General features: G+C 36.8%; 1 protein-coding gene across 1 annotated transcript in view; it reads left to right on the top strand.

The window, feature by feature from the left end:
* The window catches only part of LOC150077204 (cell adhesion molecule Dscam1-like), a 386,288-nt gene that overhangs the window by 360,569 nt on the left and 11,918 nt on the right, over positions 1–13,801 (top strand). Inside the window, exons 13-15 of the mRNA XM_090385678.1 lie at positions 1,788–1,936; positions 3,836–3,967; positions 4,455–4,616. Of these exons, the coding sequence (XP_090241804.1) occupies positions 1,788–1,936; positions 3,836–3,967; positions 4,455–4,616 (443 nt within the window). The remainder of the gene's footprint in view (positions 1–1,787; positions 1,937–3,835; positions 3,968–4,454; positions 4,617–13,801) is intronic.

The following is a 13,801-nucleotide window of genomic DNA, read 5'->3' as shown; positions in this document are numbered from 1 at the left end:
CACTCGGTCTTTTTCTAGCAAGGTCGATTAAGAGCGACAAAAAGTCAAAAAGAAAAAGAGTGAAAAAAATCGAGGATAACGGCATCATTGTGATTAATTTTCATTAGAGACCGCGATCGTTTCGGCTAATTCCTGTGAGCTATCAGTGGGGGAAATTTGGGGGAAGAAACTTCAGCGAAACGGACAGAAGCAAATGCCAAGCCTTCCATGTATACTGATAACTCTCTTAATCATACTGCATTAGGCTTCCTTAGCTGACACTGGAAGGTTATTTACGATTTTAGCAGTAAAACTACACTGCAATTATTTCTCACTCTTCTTTTATCCTCTGTGTTTTAGATAATGATTAATACCCGGTATAAAAAATTATAAAAACTTCCCTTTTTTTTAATATTCGAACTTACTAATAAAGATAATTTGTATTTACAAGAGCGTGACAACACGCGGATAACAGAGCATTTAATTTTGACATACTGCTGACATTTAGATCGATATGTAAAATATATTGTGAGTTTCTGTGATTGCTCATTAGCTGAACACTTATTTTTTTATAAGTGAAACCCCGTGATATTTGCAGCAAGATAGCCCACTTCTCTTAAAAGTACCAGTAGTTCAATGTTAATTAATGGGCTGGACCTGTTTTCGACTGTGATTGACAGCCTTCACCTAGACCACCAGCACTTACCACTATTCAGTAGTCAGATTCTAGAGAATCTGATCCTTCAGATTACCCGGTACTGAATGCTTAATCGTACTACAGAAATTTGTATATGCTTTTTTCTAATTTTCAAACTTCTTTTTAGTGTTATAAAAATATTTTTAATATTTAAGTTAACTTTAAAAAGTATATTTATATTATCTCTTCTTAAAACTATTATTAACAAACATAGCTTTATTAATACACCTTTTAATTTTTAAATAAATATTTATAAATTTTAATAAGTGAAAATTAATTATCGTATTGTTTGAATGCGCTCTCCAATTTAACAGAAGTGGCACAATTGAATTCTTATCATTTTGGTTGGTTATTTTGATTAGCTTTCTGTAACTTAGACTAACCATTGGTGTATCGTAATATTCTTATTTCCTATTTTAAAAATCTGCAGCCACTAATATTTCACATTTTGTTATAAACAACAATTCCCTGTGTATGTCTCACTTATTAAAATAAGATTTTTAAAAGTGATATTCGTGTGATGAGTTATTTGAATGCAATTCAACCAAAACAAGAAGTAAATTTTTATATAAAGAAAAAGCAATAGCTAGACTGGTTTATAAACCATATTCCTAGCAATATTTGAAAATGAATCCATCTTATTCTTATATCGTTCCATTATACAGTGGAAATTGCTTGTCCTGCAATATATATAGCAGGCACATGGTACTCTTGGAGACTGTGTACCATCTATTATCATTAGCAACATGTGGCCAAGATGCATCGTTTCTACACACTACCTAAAATCGATTTCGACTATCATTAACGCTGAAATGCATCCTCAGGGACTGGAGGGACGCGAGTCGAGCAGCACAGTTAATACTGTAGTGATAGTTTTAAGTACCTGTCAACACAGGGTGTGAGAACTCACAATTTTATACAACTATTCCAAACTGTATTATAGAACATGGTCTTTATGAAACTCTGTTGGCTTTGGGTTATATAAACGATATTGTAATAAAAAAATATATTGTACTCTCTAAGACACACACAAAAAAAAATATAGTGAATACTTTCTCAGTTATCTTCGTATTCATGCATTTTCACTCTTTCCTGTTTCTTCAAAGCGCAGATACACTAAAAGGCTCTTCGAACATCACGAGGGCGTGACGTCACAGTTGACATTACATGCGGTGAAACGCGAGGATTCTGCGGTCTTCACGTGCAGAGCCTTCAATGAATACGGGCGGGATGAAGCAATAATCGAAATGATTGTTCAGGGTAAGTTTAATGAACCGTATATCCCATCCCCGATTATTTTTTATTTTCATTTATTTTTATAGTTGTAACATTCTCACGATAGATGGCAGCACGATATCTGTGCGATTTAGTGATTTTGTTGAAAATTTTTTTTTTTTTTTTTTTTTTTATGAAAACCCCAAACACGAAAGGTATCAAAACATATAGTACTTAGTACCGTGCATGGGTTGAAGGAGAAGTATGGGGAGAGGGGGATGCCGTAAACTTTGCTCTAGAGATTAAACATGGGTTTCACCATTTCAAGCCTCCAATAAGCAAAGTGGTGGTATTTCACCGGTTGATGAAAGTCATCTACCACTTAAGAAAGGAAGTAAGACTCCATCCATCCGTATATTGGTCAAAATGCTAAACTTAGACTAAATATTCAGCTTTTGTTATTTATTTAAGTAAGATATAAGAATCGTAAAATGTGCTTTTTAACGCTAAATTCTAATTCATTTGCAATATGAACCGATGAATATAGGGAAATTTAGTGGACCTAGATAAAATATCCAAGCACAGACCCTAGATTAAACAGTTATATACATTTATACCTGGATTATATATAATTAAAATAGTAATAGCTTCTTTATTTGTTTAATATAAATACCTGCGTTTTTTGTCTGAGATAAGGTGCCTAAGATTTAGCCCACTGATATCCTCCTTTTTCCGAAATTTTAAACGTAATAGTTTACCCAGTTTTTATCATCTACATTTCATCAAAGATTCATTAGGAATTCATCTTCGCTCTCGAATTAGATCTAACGAATGAGATCATATAAAGGTATTCACATTTCTACTGCTGAAAATCACTTATGCTCGTAGGTTCATCAACAGGTGATTCTAAGAATATAAGGATGACAACTAGGCATATATTTTTTTTTTCTCTCTCTCTCTCTCTCTCTCTCTCTCTCTCTCTCTCCTGCCTATAAGCAATTTACTAGTACTGATTTCCAGTGAACCCCTACTGTGCAATCCTGGAGAGCATCCTCCTGTGAGCTAAAAGGGATTATCCATGGATAGTAGATAGACAACTGAGTTGTGGGTGAGCCTGTCTGCTATGCAATCCCCATTGATCTTGCTCAAGTATGCGAAACTTTGCAATTTTGCTCTTTTGAAGAAGATGCGAATTATGGACGCATTCGAAAATTCGCTGATTGAGTTTATGCCAAGTAATGGAAAACTGAATGTTCCGAAAATTGCATTACTGAAGTCATGAGTTATGCGAGTCATATGATCGAAATGCTTAAATTATGCTTTGAGCATTGAAGAAAAATTCTTTTCCCTAAGTGCGTGAAAAATGTTTACTGATCATAAATTCAGTATGATTAAATTATATTTAGAGATGAAGTACTTGATATGTATGGACTTGTGAATACCTACAAAAAATGGATTAAATCCTTCAATAAATTGAAATTTATCAAATGGATATTAAAAAAAAAAAAAAAATACACGAGTTTAGGAACCAGTATAAAATTTTGTAAAAATATTAATAATACGAAATTTAAGATTGACTCAAACATTATTTAGTCAATTTTCTTTGCTTAAAAATTCATTTTAGAAGAATTTAAAGTGAGAAGAATGATTATGGCTTAAGGGATTTTGTTATATTGATGGGCATTATATTTTAAATTTGTAAATTGAACACTGTCTCAAATTTTATTTGCTCTTCTGTCACATAATGGAAATGTAGAAAGAATATCCCAATTCATCAACTGTTATTCAAATTATTATAATTGGTTACACCTCTTACACACCGTTATTGAGTTCTCAATTGTATTTGAGAAAAATCTATAATTGATTTAAAAGAATTTGTAATTAATAATCTACACGGTTATAATCCAGATTCAACTGATTTAAATATGATCTTTTGTTTTGCAGAACCCCCTGATCATCCAGGTCAAATAGAAGTGGTTCATGTTTCTAGTCGATCAGTGCATCTGCGGTGGTCTCACCCATTCAGTGGCAATAGTCCGATCACGAGATACTTGGTGGTATCAGAGCTAACAAAAGGTTGGTAATTATTTTCTCATTATCACCGAGCTTATATTTGATATTACATAACCTTCTCCATCATTTAATTATTTCACGTGCCTCATATTTAATTATGTCTTGGGTGTTAAAGGATTTCAAACGTGACGAAGATTTAATAAAACCTATTAAGTAAATAGAAAACAAATCGTAGAGGATAGTCTCTTAATGCACTCATAAATATTGTATCAACTTTCATTATAAACGTTAGCAATCTTTAGCGTAGAGAACAAAAATAATTTGTTACATGTTGAGAATAAAAATTCCTGGAATACTTAGAATTTCCAGTTAAATTTTCTAAATAACGCACTTGTTAATAATTGTTCAAAATGATAAAATTTTCGAAAGAAAACTTTAAATCTGTCGCGAATCACTAAATGTATGTTTATCTCCGTGTGAATTATTGCCATTTCTTTTTCTACTTATGTCATGCTGAGATTCAAACATGTTTTTTTTATTTCTCTGGAAGGATCTGGTGGTGTCACTACAACTGACGTTCCTGGTAGCCAGTCTGAAGCAACCGTAAGAGGATTAAATCCTCGAATGTCTTATAATATTCATGTACTGGCTGAAAACGCTTTCGGGCGAAGTTTACCAGGTCAGGTGCTGACACTTATTACAGATGATGAAGGTAAGTCATCGTGGAAACTTCTTTCCTCTACACATTTGTTATTTCGCGTGAATATTGTATTAATTATGCATAAAGTTGTCCCGTTATGTATATTTATAATGCCTTATGGAATGTTTAGGCCTTAAACAGTCCCAAGCTGCTCCATTAAATACACCTATTTCCAAAAGTTGTGTAAAATCGTATCTTAATATACACTTTCTGAGATTTGAGTCTTGTTTAACTGCATTTCACTTTCACCGACAGCCTTTGTTTTTACGTTTTAAGTGTTTCTAATTTTGAGGGTTCAAGCTCTATTTCTCTTGACTGAATTGATCCTTTGTATCTCTTCTTCGGCTTAGCACCTTACGTTAGGTCGTCCTCTGTTTAATTACACTTGTGCTCAAGGAGTTTCACCCCTCTTTCCAGGGTTTGAGTGCTTGCATTGTTTTCGGTATTCCGTGCGGACACATTAGACAATTCTGGATCCCAAGTGTTCCAGGTTCTTGTACTCTCATTCGTGCAACCAGTTGCTGGGAAATTTTGTTCTGTGTATCCTTTTTCATATACCCTCGCAAGTGTGAAGATTTTGATGGGGATTTCCTGGAATTGTAGGAGAAGCAGGATCGCATTCGTTTTTAGAAGTATGGGTAGCTATATCCCTGATATTCCTTAGGAATTGCCAGTATGTTTCTGTTTTTGTTGTTCTCTGTTGGTAGTTCCAACAGTATTTGAGAGGAGCCGATATTCGGTACGGCGTTAGCATCATTGCAAGTTGATGTCTGCGTGATCACTCAATGCAACTTTCTCGTTCTCTCCCAGTTGCTGTTTGTGAGTAGATAGATCGCGTAGCACACCTTGAAACTTTTCGTTTATCGTGCTATACCCATTTGCCAGGGATTTTTGGGAAGTAAATTACTCAGATCATTTGTTATATAATTCACTAATAGAAAGAAGGAGAACTCTTTATTGTATACAGAATTGCACATTGCTGTCTGGTTTGCAAGGTATTGTTCCTGTGACTGTAGATCACTCTTAAGCTCTTTAAAATCAATGACGAAAGCGAGAAACTCCTGTCGAAATTTAAGGTGTACCGTGGAGTTGGTACACCATTCAATGTCGAAATTGGCAATGAGAAAGGGTTGTACCTACCGTTTGAGGAGACTGGATAGGTATCAAATTGAGTCTCACTAGAGATTTCTTGATCTTCTTTACTGCTTGTGTTATCTTGCAAATTGAATTTTACCTTGAATTTTTTTAATATCTAATCTTATTGCAACAGGGTCCGTCTACTGCATTACAAGAGCTACAAATCAACTTGGTCGTTGCACAGTAAGCAAATCTTAAGTTGGAGACCTTTTAATTTTCGTAAAAAGCAAAAAGACGTAAATTGTTTTTGCTGTGACCTTTCGGATGCTCCCTTAACAAGTAAACAGAGAAATTACAAGAAAGAAAGAGTTACTTACAGTGATGAGATAAATGACCTTCTGGAGGATTTAGTTGGTGGACGTTGACGTTCCCAAGTCGGTCTGTCATAGAAAATACTGGTGTTTGCTGGGGGAAAGAAAGGCAACCTTGGTGAGGGCCAAGAATGACGTCTGAATATGGAAGGATATTCTTCTGTATAGGAAAGTTGCAGTTATAACTCACCATTAGCGAATCCAAATCAATCAGAGGAAGATGCAGGCAGACCGCCCCCTTCCACCCTCCCTTTCTACGCTACAAATCCGCAGTAAATCACAGAAGTAGGTGAAATGGCATCGTTTTTGTTATATCTCATATTGTGAATGAGTTCACAACGAATTTCCCACGATATTGAACTACGTTCGACAGTGGATTCTGAATAGGCAACACTTCACCAGTGGAGTCCAGGTGGATACCACCACACAGGGATGGCGGTGTCCGCCGAGAATAAGTAACATTAGCCTTCTCCAATGGCGAAGCATTGCTTATTGGAGGTAGTGCAATATCAAGGCAACTCTTTGTGAAAGCATTCACAATATGAGATGTAAAAAAACGATGCCATTTCACCTACTTCGGTGTTTTATTACGAACTAAAATGAAGCTATGCACTAACTTGTTCGATTATCAAAGTATTTATATTGTTTTATTTTTTTATATAAACATTTTAAAAATTCTATAGTTAAAAACCGTATTAAGTGGGGAAACGTCATTATAATAATGCACTGTGTATTCTTTATCACATATATATTACCAGGGAAACTTCTGACGAGGAGGAAAATAATACGTTACAATATATAGAGTTGAAATTGGGAATTAAGAAACCAAATCTAGTGGAGGGAAAAACTTCTTATGCGGGAATTTCTACTATATTTGTTTTAATAATTTCATTTTGACTTTATTATAACGGCTGCAAATCATTGCGGAAAATCATATTATGTTATTGCTGGATAGGTGTATCAGTAAAAGGGATATTAGGGAAGAAATTTTTAAAAGAAATTAGAACAGTTTTTTAAAATCGTGAAGGGCAATATTCATATCACTAAACTGTTTAAGAATTTTTTTCTATATTCCAGAATAATAGTTTTATATGAACCACAGTCTAATTTGTTTTCAAGAATAGCATTATTAAAGTGAATATTTAGATAGAATCAAAGCTAAAATTAATATTTAAAATGTTTAAGTTATCTTTAAACATTTCAAAATCTCTAAAATATTCAGGAAAATAATTTCTTTTCAAAATAAAAGAAAGTAATTTTTTAAATATTTTGAAAATATAATAGGAAATTTAAATTAACCTAAAAACGCTATTAAAAATCCTATACAAGATAGATATATTTATTTCTAGTAAGAAAAGCAGTAACTTATATACGGCTCACCTTACCTCAAGAGTAGGGTTAAAATTTGTTTGTGAAAACAAATTTTATTGAGGGTTCCAGTCTATGTCGTATGTTAGGGTTTTGGATCCTTTTAGATGCTCACGTAGTTTCAGAGTTTAAAATTTTTGGAGGGGATCCCTAAAATATAATTCAATGGATTCATTGCATGTAATGGCTTTCCGTCTGCTTTTGGATAGAGGATTGAGAAAGCTTCATTTTTGGAGGAAGGGCTCCACAAATATAAAATACAACAGCAGAGATTCATTGCACGAATGAAATTATATTTCCAAGTGATTGCTACTAAACATATGCAATCCAACTTCAAAAAACAAAGGTCCGATCTGACTTGCCAGATTTTTCTCTTCATCACAGAGCTCAACGAATGCGATTAGTCCACCAAACCCGTGTGCACGTAGATTTTGTGGCAATCGTTAACTTTCTTCCAGACTTGGAAGCAGATATAGCCGGGTGGGTAAAGTGCTTGCCTGGCAATCCAGTCGCGGGTTCGAATCCCACCTCGGGCTTGGATCAGAGTGGGAGGTGCAATATGGCCACAGAAGCTGATGCGCTTTGTAGTTTGTTTAATGTCATTCTTAAGCCCAGTAAAGAAATAGGGTGTTCTAAGCAATTAGTGTTCATATTTAGACCGACTCTATTTGATTTTACAGCAAGCGCAGTGAACACAACTCGTTGCAACAACCTTGGTGCACTGAGCTCTCTGCAAAGTAGAAGGGAACAGCTTCTACTTCCAGACAGCTGGTTGGTCTGGTGGAAGACTGGCAATGAATGCTCCTTGCCCACATATATAAAGGTGGTTGCAATAATGACAGTATTGTTTGCGCAATACTACTTTTTGGTATTGCGCAAATCCACAACATTACCGACCCATTGCACTCGCAAGCTGCATGAGCAAGGTCCTGGGAAAAAATATCAATGCCCGCCTGATCTGGTTTCTAGTTCAAAACAACCTTCTTTACCCAATACAATGCGATTTCCGTGAAGGCAGATCCACTCCTGACTTACTCATCAGGGCAGAAATAAACATCAGTGATGCTTTTGTACGAAAAGAACACAATGTCATGGTTCTCTTTGACATAGAAAAAGCATTTGACACAGTTCGAAGGTATGGTATGATGCGAAACCTATACGATCTAGGACTACTCGGACACCTGCCAAAGTTTATCAGAAATTTCCTCATCATCGCTCATTTCAAGTTAGAGTCAGCAACCAGTTATCTTCCAGTTTTATCCAGGAATAAGGGGTCCCACAACGTTCAGTACTAAGTGCCACCCTATTTGGCGTCTCCGTAACCAGGTGGGAAGGAGCAGCAGTGCGTAGTACACGCTTCTTGATTAGACCGGGGTTCGAGCCCGTCACCACCAAATACGGAGGATGCGGAAAGGTCAGGGAATGACCACCGCATATCCCGGAGCAATATGGCCTTAGTTGCTAATGCTCCTAAAAACCAAATAACAAACAAACAAACAAAGCCACCCTATTTAATATAACAATGAACTCGATAAGACAGGATCTACCACAGACAGTATCCGCTACTTCTGTATGCCGATGATTTCAGTATCTCCTACCATTCGCCTAATATGCGAATGGTAGAAAGACAGTTGCAAGGTGGCATCAATAAAGTTGTAAAATGGTCCCAAAACAATGGTTTTCGCCTCTCACCACAAAAGACTGTCGGGATACACTTCTGTAGGAAGCGTAACCTACATCCAGACCCTGAACTTCACCTAGAAAATCAAATGATCCCAGTGGTTCGCAGTGTCCGCTTTCTTGGTGTGGTTCTAGACCAAAAACTTAAATTCCTCGAACATATAAAAGAGCTCCGGATTACTTGCCTTAAGAAGCTAAACATCTTAAGAGTACAGTACTATCTGGCACAACTTGGGGAGCCGACCGTTACACAATACTGCATTTTGTACCATGCATTAATACGGTCACGTCTAGATTACGGCTCTGTGGTCTACAGCTCTGTTAGACCAAGTGCCTTACGTTGACTTGATCCCGTACAACACAGTTCCCTTCGTCTTGCACTAGGGACAATTCGTACATCCCCAGTCCAGAGCTGAAGCAACTGAAACCTCTTTAGATCAACGCAGACAAATTCTTCTGTTAAACTATGCAGCAAAAGTCAAAGGGCAACGGGACAGCCCTACTCGGAATGGACTTTTCTCGCCCAAATGGGAGAACCTTTACAGAGCCTACCCATCTAAAAACCCATCAACAGGGATACGCCTGCTTTCTCTGCTCAGTGACTGGCAAATTGACCTTGACATGATACAGCCTACTGCTTCTCGTACAGTTACACCTTCGATGTCGCACATACCGCTGTGCGACCTTTCACTCACATCTTTGGGGAAACACACCTTACCCCAACAGAACATACTGCAAAATCATGCCGCATTGTGAACCCAGCACGCAGAGTACACGTCGACCTACACGGACGGGTCTAAAACTGACGCCAATGTTGGTGCATCAGCAGTTTTTCCCAACCTTACCATAGCCAAGAAACTCCCCATTGAATGCAGCAGCTACACTGCAGAACTCTGTGCTGTCTTCATAGCGTTAAATTTCACCTTATCAACAAATATATTGAACAGTGTTATCTATACAGACTCCATTAGTGCTATCCAAGCTATACAGCAGAATAAAAATCATGATAACCCCTTACTCATACAGATTTGGAATGCCATGACTAAGCTAAATAGGAAGAAACAAGAAGTCGTCTTTTGTTGGATCCCTGATCATGTTGGAATTTCTGGAAATGAACGTGCTGATCTAGCTGCGAAAACTGCTATAGATCCTATAGATCAACCGTTTAGTATACCGATCACAGACTACAAGTCAATTATAAAGAAACGGTGTCTTGAAAAATGGCAACACATTTGGCAACTTCAAGTCGGGAACAAAACTACTCCGTATAAAGAAACATCTGCAACCTTGGAAATCCAGTTTACGTGAAAACAGGCATGAAGAAGGCGTATCAGCCCGACTACGAATAGGCCATACACATCTTTATCTTCTTGAACGTACTGATCCACCACTGTGTACAAATTGCAAAGCTCAGCTCACTGTCCAACATGTACTCATTGATTGTCCCAAATAGTGACTGACAAGCTACGTTTACCTCATTTTTCCCAGGACGAACATTCCCTTCAGTATTGCTGACCTCCTGGCAAATACCCCACACGTGGCCAATTTTTTTTTTAATTCCTTAAACGGATACAACTGTACAACGCAGTGTGAACTTCAACAACATTTATATACATAAAGTGCATAAAAAATAAATGCACAAAGGCATAATTCCTTATGGGTTTAAGTAATTAACTATACAATATCGGTATACATAAACTGTGTATTTAACATCACCATAGTAAGGCGCATTAATAAACACTACAATAAGAGAACATCACAGATAAAAAAAAAAAAAAAACAGTGGCTGCACAAAGCGTTACAATAAAACAAGCTAAATCACGATCACATTTTTAAAAATTAATTTTATTAATATAGAAAAAACGAAGTTAAAATATCATTGAGTGAGTCAGGTTCACGGGGTATTCGCCGAACCTGGGTACAGTGGTTTATAGTCCCTTTGACTTCACCAATTGGAAAGTTTCACAAGATAGGAGTGCATCACTTGTTGAGAGAATGGGTGTGTCCATCTACTAGTCTTTTCAACGAGAGTGAGGTGCATTCTAAAATGGATGCGGTAAGCAAATTCAGACCTTCCCTCAGTCATGAGTCGAACCCTTTCAAGAATCAATGGCCCGGTCAAGGCAATCAAGAAGTTAAACCTCTGTATCGGTAAGTTCTCTTAGCTTCTCCACCCTACGACTTCTACTCTCGCAAAACTAGTCGAGGTTGATTCCTGGGCAATTTATTATCGATACAGTGTTTTCTGGAACTCTTCCCTTTTGGCTGTTCAGGTTTTCTAGATTAACCAGCGGAGGAAGTAGCGGGTCAGCTGTTTCTCCCGGCTAGCTTAAAGGATGTCATAAGTTTGTCCACTTGAGTGTCTCAATACGTCCTGTGATCAACTGAGATAGCGTTACATGGTTGCGTTTTACTTTCATTGCTTCCATGGGGCAACTTCCAAGTTTATGTATAAAATCGATCTAGAGATGGTATGTGGTTTCCCTGAAATTTTATTCAACCACTTTAAAAGCCAGTATGCAATGTTGAGGAGCTTCGTAAGGGGTGGGGGATATTACCAGGTATTGGGTACAGGCATCTTTGGATGTACCTAGCGATGAGTTTGGTATCGAATATTTGTACGTTTCTGTTCTGTTGTATTGTCCACATTGCTGCATACATTTTGGATTTGCTGTTGAGGTGTTGTTGGAAGCTTAGACCCCTCATCCCAGGCGAGATCGATACCATAAGAACATTGTGTACAGGAAAATCAGAATAGAAGGTATTAGTAGAGGCATATGATGCAAGAAAACAAGCTTATACAGCATCAGCCTAAAAAATAAAAAAAGCTTCCCATTTCCTCCATTTTCTCGAAAAGTTCCTCCTCGAATTTATTTAAGCTATCAACTTCCACAACGGACAATCGAAGTTTGTTCCAGCAATCAACCATCCGCTGGCTAATGGCAAATTTCCGCACATCCATTCTGCAACCGTATTTCCTCCATTTCAATTTATGCACACTCAAGTGCGTAATCAGAGCAAGAGGAGGGATCCGGTCAGCATTGAGCCTGCTCAAACCATTCAAAGCCTTAAACACCTCAATCAGATGACCTCGCAGGTTCCTAGTCTCCGGTCTTTGCAATTTGCAGAACTTAGTAGTTTTTGGTTGATCAACCCTTTGTTCCCCTCAACAGTTTCTTTGTCCTTCTCTGTACTCATTCCAGCAGCTCTACATCCTTCCTAAAATGAGGCCTCCAGACCTGTATGCAGTATTTAAGGTGTGGCCTGACCATTGCCTTTATACAAGTGAATAATGACGTCCTTATCCCTGCTAGAAAAATTCGTGTATGTCATTGGCCAGATTCCATGAGCCACTCTTGCAGCCTGTCTGCACTGCTCATAAAACTTCATATCTGACTGCACAATTACACCCCAGGTCCTTTTCACTCTCCACCACTGTCAGTGTAATGTCACGCAGTATGCATAAAACAAATTCTGTTAACAAAAAACATTTATTTCATTAATCCAAATCATATTAACATCAAAATATTTCTTTATTCGTTATTCCATTGTGTCTTGACTAAAGAGTAAGCAATTTACATAAACTCAAAGAAATATAATTCGGGTTAATAAGAATAACACGGTTAATTTAATGAAATATGGTAATGGTTAATGACAATAAAATTTGATACGGTCTTTAAGAACTGTACTTATTTATTATTATTAACACAATTATTATATTAAAAATATGCATTTTTAGGCCTTTCGGGATGAAAGACACACCTCCCAGCTAATCTAGATTACTATATTTAAAACTTCTTCTGCTCCATGAACTTTCGATCAAAAAGCTCTATAAAATCAAAAAAAAAAAAAAAAAAAAAATTTAGCAGAGTAAGGGGGGGGGGGTATATACTCCATTGCTCGGTAGAACTGAATACAAAGTGATATTTGTAGACCTAACAGCTAACTTCTGCCTTCTCTATTGTAGAATATTAACTGTAATATTTTAAGCAGCAAATATAGGCACGCAGCATTTGTTCTAATTACAGCGTGTTAAATGCCTTAGTCTCGATATCCAGCTTTTCCTACAAAACGAACAAAAACTAAAGTGCAAATTCGTAATGGAACGCCGGTTGCATTTGCGTACTTGCATTTATATTAATTCATGGAGTCTGAATGGGTGTACAATTCCAGCGAGCACAAGGCTAATTAAATTAGCGTGCATCTCTGTTCTGCTAGTTGAAAAATATTTACTTAATATAACCGTACCCTCATTAATTGAACGATATTACAAAGGTGCCCCGCTTAAAGACCACGTGCCTCTATCTAATTCCGGCAATTCTGCATTCCAACCAGACACTAAGGAATGTACGCGATATTCCGATTTGTTTTTGAACAGCAACATTCCCTGGCTTACAAATCTTCCTTAAGCGACCTCAACACATACAGTGTTCTTTTAATAATTCGTAATAGCTTCCAAGTAGATTCTTAAAGGAAAATTTATACCCAAAGTTCTTAAAAGATTATATTAAAAATACAATAACGGTGAACAGTGTGGAAACCTACTCGCGAAGCACTCGTTGCGCCATCTGGAACCTAGCGAGTAAACTAAATTTGCAACTGATGCTTCAGTGTGCTTATAAAAGTAATTAAAAAATAACCAGCGAATGTGGAAAAAAAATATTTTCCCACTAAAATATTAATCAGAGAACACTCATAAAA

The sequence above is a fragment of the Mastigoproctus giganteus genome, chromosome 12 (assembly GCF_048544385.1).
Source record: "Mastigoproctus giganteus isolate SK-2022 chromosome 12, ASM4854438v1, whole genome shotgun sequence".
Taxonomy (NCBI): domain Eukaryota; kingdom Metazoa; phylum Arthropoda; class Arachnida; order Uropygi; family Thelyphonidae; genus Mastigoproctus; species Mastigoproctus giganteus.
This window is presented reverse-complemented; position numbering and strand designations above follow the sequence as displayed.